A 14,534-nucleotide genomic window follows, 5' to 3' on the forward strand; every position below is an offset into this window, starting at 1 on the left:
TCAGTTTTTCTTCTTGTTTCCTCCCTTACTAGTAACAATTCTCTTCGGTGCTTCAGTGCATGCATTTTCCATGTAATCAAAGAGCAAATCCAGCTCCCCAATTGCTTTGTTCTTTCCACTAACTCCCAACTATATATAGAGAGAGGGGGGGGGAAAGAAAATTCTTTAATATCTCATTATGTCATCAAAGATTTAGATCGGAATATAGTATTTTCATAGAAATAGGGCTAAATCCTGTTCACTTTACTCTAACAAATAATTCTGTTAATGTCAGTAGACCTCAAAATGGAAACGACCTAATCCAAACCATGCCAAAACTGGATTGTTCCCTATAGTCTAATTTCCATGACCTTGCCCAATTCCATTTTAAATTACTCCAGAGATGTATCAAGTGAACACAGAAATCATACAATGTACAATAGCATCATAACAGTGCTGAGGTTTGGCTTATGATGCTTTTAATATGACATCTAAGGAAGTTGTCCCTAACTGATTGGCTGAACAGTCCGGCCTACAGTCTCTTTCCAATAAGAGATCAGATTGTGCACTAGATTCCTCTACAATTCCGCCATAGTTGGTGGAGGAAGTTTTTAAGTTCTAAAAATATATTTATTTTCTTTTCAGGTTAAAAATTGCAATGACTTGTCTGTAATATTTAATCAATTAATTAAGTGCACATGGTGCTCTGTCTATTACAGTTTGCATATCATTACAATCTCAGTTTTGGCAATAAAGAACATAAGGTCCAGGTTACTATTTCAGGGACATACTTGCATAGCACTATTAACAAACACAGGCCCCAATCCTGCCAGTGCTTACACACGGGAGTAATTTTGTGCAAGTGAGTAATCTCTTAACTTCAGTGAAAATATTCACTTGCAGGATCCGGGCTGTAGATAAGACATGATCTCTATGCCAAAAATCTTACAATCTAAATAAACAAGACAAAGGAGCAGTAAAAATGCCCCTAGCCCCCCTATCACCACTGCAGCCCTCACCCCTTAAATAATCTCTGCTCACTTTAGAAGCTTCACAACTAGGTTTTTTTCTGCATTAAACTGTTTATAGTTTTGGATTACACAAGAGCCAACATAAATGGGTTTTTTTTCATCATTAGTCACTGCTGATAATGGGTCTGATCCAAAGTTCATTGGAGTCAACAGAAAGACCCCAACTGACTTCAGTGGACTTTGGATCAAGCTCAACAGGGACATTGGAACAATAATGAAAAATAATGACCTTGCAAATCACAGCCAATTCATTAATCTGTTGGTCTTAAAATCAGCAAATAAGTTATTTGTAATAGCTACTTGGGGGCCTGGCACTGGTCTTGTTAAAACAAACATACCTGTTTCATTTTGTCTTTCATTTCTTCCAGGTTCTTTTCGACATGTTCTCTGTGTCCTGAGAATTTCTGAAAAACAAAAGCCAGGGTTTGGTTGGTGACTATGTGACAGTGCGGTTTTTCTGTTTCACACCTTTCTATTAATCTACTTGATTTCACAAACCTAAATTTGGGTATCTTGATCTGAGGTTTCCTTTGATTTCACCACCCAGTGGGTGGTCACCTTGCCATTACAGCACACTGCAAAGGCTACACTTGAAATTCAAAAGCCACCTGAGAGCAGAACAAAGGATGGGAACGAGAGAAGAGAAGGTGCAGGAGAGGTAGGATGGGAAACAGCCAGGGTCTATACAAGTGTGCCATACTTACGCAGCCACTTAGCTCTTTGCTCAGAGCTGCTAAGAACTGTGCCACCTCCTGGATGTGTGGATAATGGTTCCTGGGTGCAGAGAGAAGTACTTCATTCACTATGATCTCTATTACCCTCTTCATCACATAGCAGCGATTAGTCTCCTGCAAAACACAAAGTAGGAGGGTCACACTATATAATAACAAACCAATAAATGCAGCTTAGGCAGAGCTGGCTGTGTGCAGCATATGTAAAGCTCACCTGGACATTAATGTACAGCTGCTGTCCAATGAGCCTGTTGTCTGTGTCCTGGTCCGAGAGCCTAGCCTGAGAGGTAGAAAGGAAGTCAGCATTCTACAACAATAGTGCCGGACACTACAAGGGACACCCTGCTTTGAGTGACGGCTGCCGGATTCGGGGATTATACCTCAGAGGGGACCCCGGTGAGATGGAGAAGGCTGAGCCTACTGGGGAGGAGGGAGAGTCAGAAGCGTGTAGAAGGTTACACTCTTAGAGTCATGTCCATGCCCAGCTTTGAATGGGGCGAGGGAGAGAGAGAAATGAAAACTCTTGTTTCAAAATTTGCCAGCCCCAGGTAAAGCAGAATAAATTTAGCTGAGTGCACAGCAGTTCATTAGAAATGAGCTGTGCTTCACCAGTGGGTTATCCCTCCACAGATCGCTGGGTGAGTTACAGTGGGTTGTGGTTTCACAAAGCTATGTACTTAGCAAGTAGTATACTATACTTGCCTCTAAAAGCATCACTGCAGCATAAGTACATGTCCATGTAGAGGTGGGAGGCAGGGGTAGAAAGAAAGTGGAATATGGGAGGGGAGACCCATGGAGAGGAGAGAGGGCACTCAAGTACTACCATAATAGATAGATAGTTTACTATACCAGTTTGGCCAACGTGTAGGTGCGATTCCTGATGTAGGATTCCTGGAAGCTGATCTTTCTGAGTCTGCAGGAGTGACTGGCAGGAGCAACTCCTGCTCCTTTTGGAGGCATGGGGAGGGCCAGGAGAAGGAGAGGAAGACAGCAGAAGCAGAAAAAGATCCATGCCGGGGAGCACCTCATCCAGTTCTGTATGGACACCATGGCTCAAAATCCAAAGTAGTGGTTTCAGCTGGGTCACAGCTACAGTACTCTGCACCGATGAAAAAGAGAGACGGCCATCATCAGAGAGAGAGACTGGGTAAGACAAAGCAAGAAAGCCAGGTAGACTTCAAATCTTACCTTTGCTGGGATTCTTGTTGTGCTATGCAGGAGTCTAGGTGCATCTTATATAGACCCAGCAGCATCTTTTTCCTGGGTGTCTGGTGATGAATTAAAAATGACATCAGCAAGTCTCTTACTTTCCAGCATCCTCTTCTGAGAATAACCACCACCAAAACCCACACAGAACACAACCGCAAGGGCTTTGCACTCTTCTGTTTCTTATAAGAAGTAACCCCATTTTTAATGTTGGGGTAGACAGGGGCTTTTCCTGACGTATTGGTGAAGTTACACGGATGTGAACCTGGGATGTTCTTTTGAAAAAAATTATTTATTGTAAAGTTGACAGGTTTTGTGACCTCTGTTTTGATCATTACACATCAGCTCCCTCAGCAGTTTGATTTTAGTCTTGATTCAATTTTGCAAAATACGTTCTACATTTATACGTATTTATTATTTTTATTATTGTAGCGCCAAGAGGCATTAGTGGAGACTGGGGCCCTATTGTGCTAGGTGCTGTACAAATACACAGTCAGACGCTGTCCCTGCCCCCAAGAGCTGGGGTCCATGCACCTGCCCAGAACCCTACTGACATTGATGGAGTTCTGCCTATGTCCACACAGCTCTCTTTGAAAGATAAGGGTCTAAATATAATCAATAAAGTAAGACCTTATTTATTGGACCCCACTTTGCTCCCAAATCCTCATTTTCCAAAACTGAAAGATGTCTCACAGTGAGCATCATTTGCACTGAACTGCCTCACATTTGTACAACTGTTTAGCTAAATGAATTCCGTGTTCTTCATTCTATTCAGATAAACCAGAGTCTTCAGAGCACAAATACTACACTTTGTGCTTAAAATAATGAGGGGTGCGGGGGAAGGGCAGCAAGCTAAGGGGGAATTTAACTTTTTGTAAATATTACCCAAAATCAAATGGTAAGAAAGATGTATTATTATCATTATTTACTAGGCACCGACAATGTGCACAAGTAACAAATATTGAGATAGTCCATGTCCTGCCGCACTTGCAAATTAAGACCCCATCCTGCAGCTAACTGTGCAGGGGGCTATCCCTGTAATTGGATCCAGGGCAGATGCAGGGCTGTTCCCATGTACAGTCACTGGGGAACTGAGGCATAGAAGACAGAAACAGGTAAGAGAAGATGAGCTGGGAGAGCCAAAGGAGAGTTAACTAAGATTATGTTTTATAATTAATATATTGTTTGATGGGACGGGCACTTATTATGGGTCAATTATAGTCCAAGGCTGGGAAAAGGATGGAGGGGATTAGAAGATGGGAGGGCTTGAGGATTTGGCTACCCAATGACTAAACCCAGAAGCCAACGCAGTGGCAGAGCTCATGAACAATATTGTCCTAGAACAGTGGTTCTCAAACTTTTGTACTGGTGACCCCTTTCACATAGCAAGCCTCTGAGTGTGATCCCTCTTATAAATTAAAAACACTTTTAATATATTTAACACCATTATAAATGCTGGAGGCAAAGCGGGGTTCTGGGTGGAGGCTGACAGCTCGCGACCCCCCCCCCCATGTAATAACCTCACAATCCCCTGAGGGGTCCCAACCCCTAGTTTGAGAACACCTGTCCTAGAACAATAACGGCACATTCTCCCTATGTTGGTACAAACCTGGGTTTGATGATTTTGCCCTACATCCACTGTGGAGGCAGTCAAGACAACTAACTGGTTCTTGGAGGTCAAGTTAGCAAGGAGTGGGAAGGCTGGTCTACCTGTTGGCTGGCCACATTTAGAACGGAGGTGAGAGATGATAACCTACCAACCTAGCAAGTGTCACAGTATTGGTCCACCTCGAGCAACTGAAAGTTTCCACCCCATCACAAGCTCCCCACCAGGAACAGGGGCCCCAAGATCCCAGACTTTCAAGAGACTACTATCGCCCTCCCGCAGAGGGCCAGTGGTATGTTATAACTGTGGGCAACCTGGGCACATTCAATGGGAATGCCCTATGATGGAATGCGACTAGATAGGATGCCTGTTCAGTCAAGTAGGTGAGAATCCAAACCAATCAATAGAACTGACCCCAAGGTACTTCGTGGTCCTGATAAAAATAGGGCCAAACATGAAGGAAGAATTGATAGACTTGGGCTGTGGACAAAATCTTCTTCAACTGGACTTAGTCTTACCCAAAGCCCTGGATCCAGAGCAATACGTCCAGTATTCCTGCATCCATGGAGAAATCAATACGCACCCAACGGCTTCTGTCATTTTGTAGGAAGCAGACCAGGTAGGGCGCCTCTGGGCAGGAGTGGCAGATTGCCTACCCTGGCCAGTGATCATGGAATGCAACTGGGAACATCTTTGGACCCTCCTGGGAAGAGAAACTGTTCCCTCCATCCCAGACCCCCTTCAGATGCAAGAAAAGACACCCCTCGCCCCTGAGGATGCCTAGGACATATTTCCCCATCACTCAATCTGATCTTTTTGAAGTCTCAAGAAGGTCCCAGGGCTCAGAAAAACAGAAAAAGAAGTCTTGGATGGAGGTCAAGCCTGGGCCTGTGCTGCAGGCAACTCCATGGAGCCTAGAGAAGAACCTTCCCAAAGGGTAGACCCTGGGGAGGGAACATCCCAACTGTTTGTAGGTTATCCCCCATCCACGGACACTGCAGAGCCCCTTCACAACCTAGACTACAGCATCCTGAGTGACACGCTTGATGTTATGGCAACTCAACACGACAACCAGACACTCTGGGAATGTTTCAGCCAACTACCCACAGTCAACAGGGTGATTACCACTCAACATGAATCTCATCAGTTTCCCTGCTTTGAATTATGGGATGAGATTTTTTTGTACGAAGTAGAGAATCTAAAGAACACAGATATCAACTCCTAGTCCCCAAGCCCATCTGTCAGGAGCTCCTATGACTACCCCATACCCTTCCCATCGGACACCTGGGTAAGGTGAAAACCCAAGAAAGATTGTTGGCCTGATTCTTTTGGCCAGGGATATATAAAGAGGTAGCCAATTTCTGTTTATCATACCTCGGTTGCCAAAAAGTAGCCCCAAAGGATCAGGACTGGGCACCCAACATCCCCCTCCCCTCATTGCAATTCCCTTTGAGGGGGTGGGGATTGATATAAGAGACCCTCAGGAGAAGAGCACCTAAGGTCACAAGTTTATTTTGGTACTTGTGGTCTATATTACCTAATATCTAGAGGCAATTCCTTTATGAAACACCTTTTCCTCCACCCTAGTGTGAGAGCTACTCCAAATGTTTTCCTGGGTTGGCCTTCCATCAGAAGTCATCACTGATCAAGGGATGAATTTCATATCCCAGGTGTTCCAACAAGTTTGGGCACTGTTGAAAGTATGACCGCTCTGGACCTCAATCTACTTTCCATAAACAGATGGTCTGGCAAATATGTTAAATAAGTTTCTGGGACCAGAGACAGCTGCTCCCCTATCATTTCTTTGCAGTGCAAGAGGTACCACAGTCCTCCACTGGCTTCTCCCCTTTTGAGCTTTTTAATGGGCGACAGCCTTGAGGAAGATTAGACTTGGTTAGGAAGTTTTGGGAAGCTCACCTCCACCCACTCTACCACTGTCTTCCAATATGTCGTTCAAATGAGGGAAAGGTTAGAAAGCTTGGGCCACTTGGCCCAAACTAACTTCTCTCTCTCAGGCCCAGTAGACCCAAATGCGACAATATAATTTCTGGGAGACTGAGTATTCCTACTCCCTCCCCACTCATACAGCAAGCTCCAGCCAAATGGCAGGACCTGTATGAAGTGTTCCATGGGGTGGGACCAATAGATTATAAAATTTATTGCCCAGACCAGCAAAAACAAAAGCAGATTTATCATGTAAATGCATTAAAAGCCTGGCGGGGGAGGGGTAAAGGAGAGCCTTCATCCACCTGGAGGAGGAGAAGAGGATCTGGGGCCTCAGCTCCCTAAGAGGGCCAAAACTGGGATAGAGGTCGTGTCACTTGGGGAGGAGCTGTCTAATGGGCAGAAAAGACAAATAAACAAGCTCCTGGGAGCTTACAAGGAGGTGTTCTTCCCACTACAGGGACAAACCTTGCTGGTGACTTGCCACATCCACAGAGGGCTGGGGCCAAGCCCATTCGGAAGTCATATCAAATACCAGAAGGTTTATTTGTTCAGGAAGTCCAGGAAATGTAAAGATTAGGAGTAACTGAGGAGTTTCATAGTCCCTGGTGTAGTCTGATGGTTTTGGTACCAAAGCCAGATGGAACTGTCCAGTTTTGTGTTTCAGTCAGATAAACGCCATTTTTGATGTTGATGCATATCCAGTGCCCCAAGTCAATGATCTGCTGGATCACCTCAGTCAAGCCCACTTTATCACATTAGAACTAACTAAGGACTATTGGTAAATTCCCCTTACTCCCAACTGCTGAAAAAAAACATCTTTTCTACCCCAGTGGGCCTATTCCAAATTGTTACCATTCCTTTTAGGTTGCCTGGGGTTCTGGCCACCTTTCAAAGGCTGATGTACCAAGTGTTATGGCCCCACCATCACTATGCCGTGGCCTAACTACATAATGTGGTTGTCCGGACTGGCCCACACACCTCCAGAACCTAGCAGCCATACTTCAAGCCCTACAGGAGGCCCAGCTAACAATAAACCCAAAGAAGTGCAAGGTGGGAAAATGGGAAAAGAAATATTTGGGGTATCTAGTAAGGAACAGTAATGTCCAAGCCCTAGTGGACAAAGTTGAGGCCTTAGCAAACACCCCATACAAAAAACTAAAAAGCACATCTAGGCCTTCCTAGGCCTAGCAGGGTACTAGAGCAAATTTGTGCCCAGCTTTGCCTTATTAGCCGTATATCTTACCGACCTTGTTAAAAAATCAGCCCCTCGACAAGTTACATGGTCCCCATGTGTGATCAAGCATTTCAAAAAATTAAACAGATTCTCTGCAGCACATCCCTGATTTCTCTCAAGAATTTAGTTTACAAAGAAACACCTGAGGTGTGGTGCTATCCAAAACTTTCCATGGGCAAGAGCACCCTCACCTTTACAAAAGTAGAAAACCCTTAGACTGGGAAACCCAGTACTCTGACCTCAAGAAGGAATGCCTGGCTGTAAAGGCACTGAGATACTTCCTGGTTGGAACATCCTTTGTCTTAGTCACTGACCATGTGGCACTAAGGACTCGAACGGCCTCGAAGGACTCAAATGCCTGTATGAGACAAGTTGGTACTTACTTAGCTTTACAGCCTTTTTGATTTCAAAGAGAGCACTGGCCCGGGAAGGCAGATTTCCTTTCAAGAACCAAAGAAGGCAGAGGGCTGTGTGGTGAGTGCTCCTACAGGGCCACTCAAATGGAGGTGGCAGGGAGGTATGTCAAGGTATACGGGATACCATTCCTCTGGGGTCAAGGGCCTGCAGCTGGCTAGCTTACTGATTAGCCCTTCCTGCTGCACCTGAGAAAAGAGCTGGAAATTAATTAGCTGGTCGTTATAAAAGAGGGCAGCAGGAAATGGAGGGGGGAGACTGCAACTCTGTCCAGAAAGCTGAGAGCCAGGGTGCCATGCTCTCAACAGACTGCTACTGGAGCTACTGCTGAGATGAATTGCTCCAGAAGCCTAATGGACAGAAGGGGGACACTGTGATGTCCTTTGTTGCTGAGGCTCTGAGGTAAGAGCCAGGAAATTTTGGGTTGCTGAAGTTACTGGTGTAAGGGACAGACTTGGGGAAGGGACTACTCGGCCTGCAACAGGCTTTTGAGGGAAGAGTCTGTGAGGTTTCGATTTGTTTTGTTAAGAAGGCTTAAAATAAAACAACTAACCCCACTGGAAACTGCTTCCCTGGATTCCTTGAGTGAGCTCCCGCAGATCTGCCCCAGGGAGTGAGCTGGCTCAGCAAGAGCAAAACCTGGCCCAGTGGAAGGAAGGCGCTATAAGACAGGCAGCATGTGAATAGGTGGGAAGGAGAGTGGGAGGAAAGCTACAAAGAGAGAGGTTGGGTATGAGGCTCAAGTTTCTTTCAAGTTTCCTTCTTGAACCACTCCCCAGTTACTAATTGCTGTCCTGTAGCCAACTCCCTTTTGCCTTAGTAAGGCTCTGGTGGTCTTCTCTCACCTTTCCATCCACCACTGCAAGAGAACCGCCAGGATCGACCATTGTCAATGAGGATTCAGACATCCTCCTTCATAGTAATTAACTACTGACCCCTGGGCTTGGCATCTGTCTCCTCTGATCTGACCTAACCCCACCCTGGGTGTCTGTTAGTTCTGTCAGTCACCCTCTCCATGAGCATGCTAAACAAGACCCAGTTTTGCCTGCACTCTTCTCTCTGGGTTTGAGTCCTCTGGGCCAGATTCATCAGCTGTGTAAGTGACTACATTGACTTTAGTGGAACTGTATCCACCTACACCTGTGGTCCAATCCCAGCCAGTCCTTTTCCTTTCTGCTGAAGGCTTTGAAGGCCCAGTTCCTCACTGCTTTTGGCCTTGTTTCATCATTTATACCTATGAAACATGGGCGTAAAATGCTACTATTCAGCTGTGGTAGCATTTTACATGTGCCCTCCCCTGACATGGCACAGGTGTAAATGATGACATGAGGGGCAAGGCAGTGAAGAATTGGGTCCTGAATCTTTCCTTCATCCCTGCTTTTATGTAGTGATTGAAGGCTTAACCTTCATCCTTTTCTCCATCTGGCTTCCCCTGTATTGCTAATTGCAAATTTGGACATATGTTTTTTTTCCAGACAACACAAGTAATGCTTCGTGAGCCTCTCTCTTCCATCTGTATAGTAAATGACTGTCTCAATCATATCATATCCCCTGCCTACTTCATAATGTCTTATTGCTAAGTCCTCCAAAGAGTGAACCTCCTCCTGGTAAAAGCTTTTTTACACCACATGTCTGATTCCATAGTCACCCTCCTTTGCTCTTACGATCAGAAATCTTGAGTCATAGTTGGCCATGAATTTTCTCTTTCCTTCCATGTTGCCCTTCACTGCATCTGCCTAGTTCCACAGCTGTAGTTCAGCTTTAATTTGGCTATACTGACAGTCTCACCCATGTATTAATTACTTCCTATTGTACAGTACCCACTTTTATGAATTTCCTAAATCTCTTTAACCTTGGGGAGTCCCGGATTCTGGAATATATCAACCCATCCTTCTAGCCCTTCCAGTTGCAGAGGAAAGCTTGAAAGTGCAAACTCTAAAAGTCTCAGAAAACAGAAGGCAAATGAAAAGATCACAACTTTTTTTTTTTTTAAGTCTTATGACTTTTTTGCAGGGTCTGACTCATAATTTTAAATGACAGGTTTCAGAGTAGCAGCCGTGTTAGTCTGTATCCGCAAAAAGAACAGGAGTACTTGTGGCACCTTAGAGACTAACAAATTTATTTGAGCATAAGCTTTCATGGGCTCCAGCCCACTTCATCGGATGCATAGAATGGAACACACAGAAAGAAGATATTTATACATAGAGAGAATATGAAAAGGTGGGAGTAGCCATACCAACTGTAAGAGGTCAATCTATTGAGATGAGCTATCATCAGCAGGAGAGAGAACAATTTTAAATGTGTGGGGGTGGCCATCCTGTTTAGCAAAGGTGTCTGCCAGAGGATAGCTGGCCTTCTGAAACGGTCAGGGGTGCAGCATACCTCTGATAGGCTCCACAAGGGAAATGAGGCAACTCAGATTCATATGGGACTAATTAACTTACTGAGAAACTGGAAGGCAGTTAATTAGGCAGGGAAGTCCCTGGGCTTGATGTAAGGAAAGGAACAGCCCCCTGTATGAGAGTGTTCCCAAGAGGAGGGCTTCTTAGGAGGAACCATGTGAGGGGGGGCTCACCAGGAAAGGAAACTAAGGAAGAATGCTCCTAGGTGGGAAAGGTTCTGAATGGGATGAGCTACGAAGGCCTAGTCTGACCAGAATGTGCCCCCCATAGAAGGACTTCACTAGGTAGCACCAGAGTCCCCAGATCAAAGGGAGTATATGCTGTTCTGAGGAAGGGTTGTCGCAGTTTCCCCTCTGTGGGCACCTAGACCCAAGAGGAGATACACTTCTCCAGCTGATAACAAGAGGCCCTGGCTCCAGAAAAGGGTTCCAGGTCAAGAAGGCTTCACTGTTAAAGGGACTTGGACATAAGTGGGGTTGCTGGACTAAGGGTAACTCAGTCCCCTCCTCCTCCTGCTTGAGATGCTGGGGTGAGGCCTATTTGTATAAAGCTTCATCTTTGAGTTAAAGAAAGTAGACCCATGAACGGGCACTGCACATAGACATAAGCCTTTGTGTGCTTATTGAAAGACCATTAGGGGAAACTGAGGCAGGGATGTAATGGTGATGCTGCACTGGGCTGCCAGGGGGGTGCACCCATAAGTGTCTAAATCAAATAAGTGGATCCATGGGGGAGGGATAGCTCAGTGGTTTGAGCATTGGCCTGCTAAACCCAGGGTTGTGAGTTCAATCCTTGAGGGGGCCACTTGGGGATCTGGGGCAAAATCAGTACTTGGTCCTGCTAGTGAAGGCAGGGGGCTGGACTCGATGACCTTTCAAGGTCCCTTCCAGTTCTAGGAGATGGGATATCTCCATTAATTTCTTATTTCTTTTATTTATTTCATGGTAACTCCGTTTAAACTGCAAAAAAAAAAACCTTTGATCCTCAGAAAAATGTTCTTCGTAACATTTTTTGAAAAATCAGCCCAACTAACTGTATTAAAACTGCACACGATGAGCTTCCATATCTTTAACCTCATTTTTTCCAGTGACGTCTCAGAAATTAGCAGTGTCCCCCATGACTGACCCCCAATGATAACCCTTTAGGTGTAATTACGTATGGAGTTTCCTTAATTCACCGGGAAACTATTGTGGTTTTACATTCTCGACAATGACTTACTAACCCATATATCGTTTTTGGGGAGGACTGGAAGTTTACATCACTTCTGCCCCTAAAGCCACAAAAGCTTCCTCCTTGCTTTTCAATCAACTCATAGGTAAACAACCAACACTACTTTGATGTACATCCATTATGCACCCCATCAGGACGGTCATTCAGGAATTGTCTTGTAGTTGACTAGGTATAGGGTTAGGGAGATTCAGTCCTCCCCAATTCATAGGCTTTGTGCCAAGGACCAGCCCATGTACTCCAGCATTGCATGAGGGATGTGAGTTTCACCCATTTCCCGTGGTTATAACACTTCTAGTTTCTCTTGTACTACTGGGGTTCTTCTACAAGTTGAGTTGCCTCTGACTTTAAATTGGTGCAGTTATGGGACATTAAATAAGAGATGCTACTTAAATATTATAATCTAAAGGTTTTGTTCTTGAAAGGCTCATACTGTGATGCTTTTTTAATAATAAAGAAACTGACGAGAGAAGGAACTATTAGCTAATTGTGGCCTAAACTTTAAATAACTTTGTGCGGCTGGTTTTTTAAATATTCTTATTCTTCTACCAAAAGCACTGAGATGAATGTGGTCTCAATCAAACCCCCTACTGAGCCAGCTTTACGTATCAATATATGGGTGCTACATGTATTATTCTGCTAGATGTGATTATAACTTCCGTTGTAGTGACATGAAGATTCAACACAATTTGCAAACAAAATTGGACTCAGTTTGTTTATTTCAACAGCGCTACAATAGGCAGGAGGCTAGCCCATTGTCTGGTGATAGTAATCATCCATAGATGTATTGTTGTACAACAGTAATGCATAAATAAGCGTTATTAATCAAATCTGCTGTGGTAGGCGCCATCCCTCTGAAGAAGTAGAAGTTTACAAACAGAAAGCAGAATCTCATTTTACCTGTTCACAATTTTATGGTAAATAAGTTCTAAACCATTATCGGCTATTCCACCATATGTATGATTCCTTTGATTTTTAGAAATGAAAACCAAGCTATATCATGCTAATTATGAGATACCGCTGATCTACTTAGTGACCTACATATATACAACTCTTGAGAAGTTAGGTCAGGTGTACTGAAATTTCTGTATTTCCTGTTGTGTGGTGGTGGTTGCTCTGACTGCAAGGCAGTGACTCAGTGACTTGGCAAAGTGGAATTACTGTCATATGCAAAAACCCCACTGCTAATGGGAGTAGAATTTTTCAAAGCTGTGTTAAAATCTGAAGTTCAATGCTGCCTTAATATTACCCCCATTGAATTTATCCAGTAGACTAGGTCTTATTACATAATCACCGAAGGTATCTGCAGCAATAGTAATTTAAAAAAAACAAAAAAAAAACACACACGCTGCACATACATCTGACCTTAGAGGAAAAGGTGCAATTGAAACATACTCAACAAACATGGTTATTTAGTCATTGAGAGGGCATGTTAGTCATCTTCAGAGAAATAGAATGGAATACAACAGATGTAAACAGCTTAAAATAAAGAGTAAAGTTAAGACCCAAACTCCCAGTGGATGTGTGTGATTAAAAAATGAGCCAAAAGGTAAATTGAAAAACAAAAAATACCTCGTCAATTACTTCCATTTAATGTAAATAAACTTAAAATAGAAATATTTAGGGTATTAGGTCCTTCACACACACTGCTGGAGGATTTATCAATCTCTGGAGGATCTGAATAGTGATGTGATACAAGACCACTTCAGATGTTGTCTTTTCTCCCATCTGAGGCCATGTCTCCATTAGAAGGGGCTTCCCAGTATAGCTATATTGGTATATAGCTACACAAGCAAACTCTCCTATTGGAGAGACAGTTTATGCCAACTGAAGAATCCTTTTGCCAGTGTAGCTGATATCAGTTCCCCCAAACAAAATAAGCTCTACTGGCAAAAGGACTGCATTAGGGCTTTTTGCTGGCATAGCTATGCCCATTAAAGGAGTTGAGTCAAATTTAATTAACTCTTCTTTTTTTTTTTAACAAGCGTCATCAGCATGGGAGCATGTCCTCTGGCATAGTGGCCGAAGCATGAAGGGGTATACGAATGTTTAGCATAACTGGCACGTAAATACCTGGCAGTGCCGGCTACAAAAGTGCCATGCAAACACCTGTTCTCACTTTTAGGTGACATTGTAAATAAGAAGCGGGCAGCATTATGTCCCTTAAATGTAAACTAACTTGTTTGTCTTAGCGATTGGCTGAACAAGAAGTAGGACTGAGTGGACTTGTAGGCTCTAAAGTTTTAAATTTTGTTTTTTGAGTGCAGTAGTATAACAAAAATCTACATTTGCAAGTTGTACTTTCATGATAAAGAGATTGCACTTCAGTACTTGTATGAGGTGAATAGTATTTTTCAATTTCTTTGTTTATCATTTTTTCAGTGCAAATATTTGTAATAAAAATAATATAGAGTGAGCACTGTACACTTTGTATTCTGTGTTGTAATTGAAATCAATATATCTGAAAATGTAGAAAATAATCCAAAAATATTTAATAAATTTAAATTAGTATTCTATTGTTTAACAGTGCGATTAGAAGTGCGACTCATGGCGATTAATTTTTTTAATTGCGATTAATTTTTTGAGTTAATTGTGTAAGTTAACTGTGATTAATTGACAACCCTAATTTGAAATAGTGCTTTCCTCATTAGATATGTTGAAGAGCAAAGCATTAGCATGTAGGAGATTGTACTGTGTTACAAAATGTTAGGCTTCTGCATAGTCCTCATCTTCTGGTCCTGAGACTCATTTCTGTAA

At 43.4% G+C, this 14,534-nt stretch overlaps 1 protein-coding gene across 1 annotated transcript; it reads right to left on the bottom strand.

Annotated features, from left to right (window-relative positions):
- On the bottom strand, nt 1–2,791 carry IL22 (interleukin 22). The gene is made up of 5 exons (XM_065402511.1): nt 2,591–2,791; nt 1,956–2,021; nt 1,715–1,858; nt 1,349–1,414; nt 1–129 (listed from the first exon to the last, which is right to left on the bottom strand). The coding sequence occupies exons 1-5, from the start codon at nt 2,789–2,791 to the stop codon at nt 1–3; spliced, it is 606 nt and encodes a 201-aa protein (XP_065258583.1).
- Between the last annotated feature and the right edge of the window lie 11,743 nt (nt 2,792–14,534).

The sequence above is a fragment of the Emys orbicularis genome, chromosome 1 (assembly GCF_028017835.1).
Source record: "Emys orbicularis isolate rEmyOrb1 chromosome 1, rEmyOrb1.hap1, whole genome shotgun sequence".
Taxonomy (NCBI): domain Eukaryota; kingdom Metazoa; phylum Chordata; order Testudines; family Emydidae; genus Emys; species Emys orbicularis.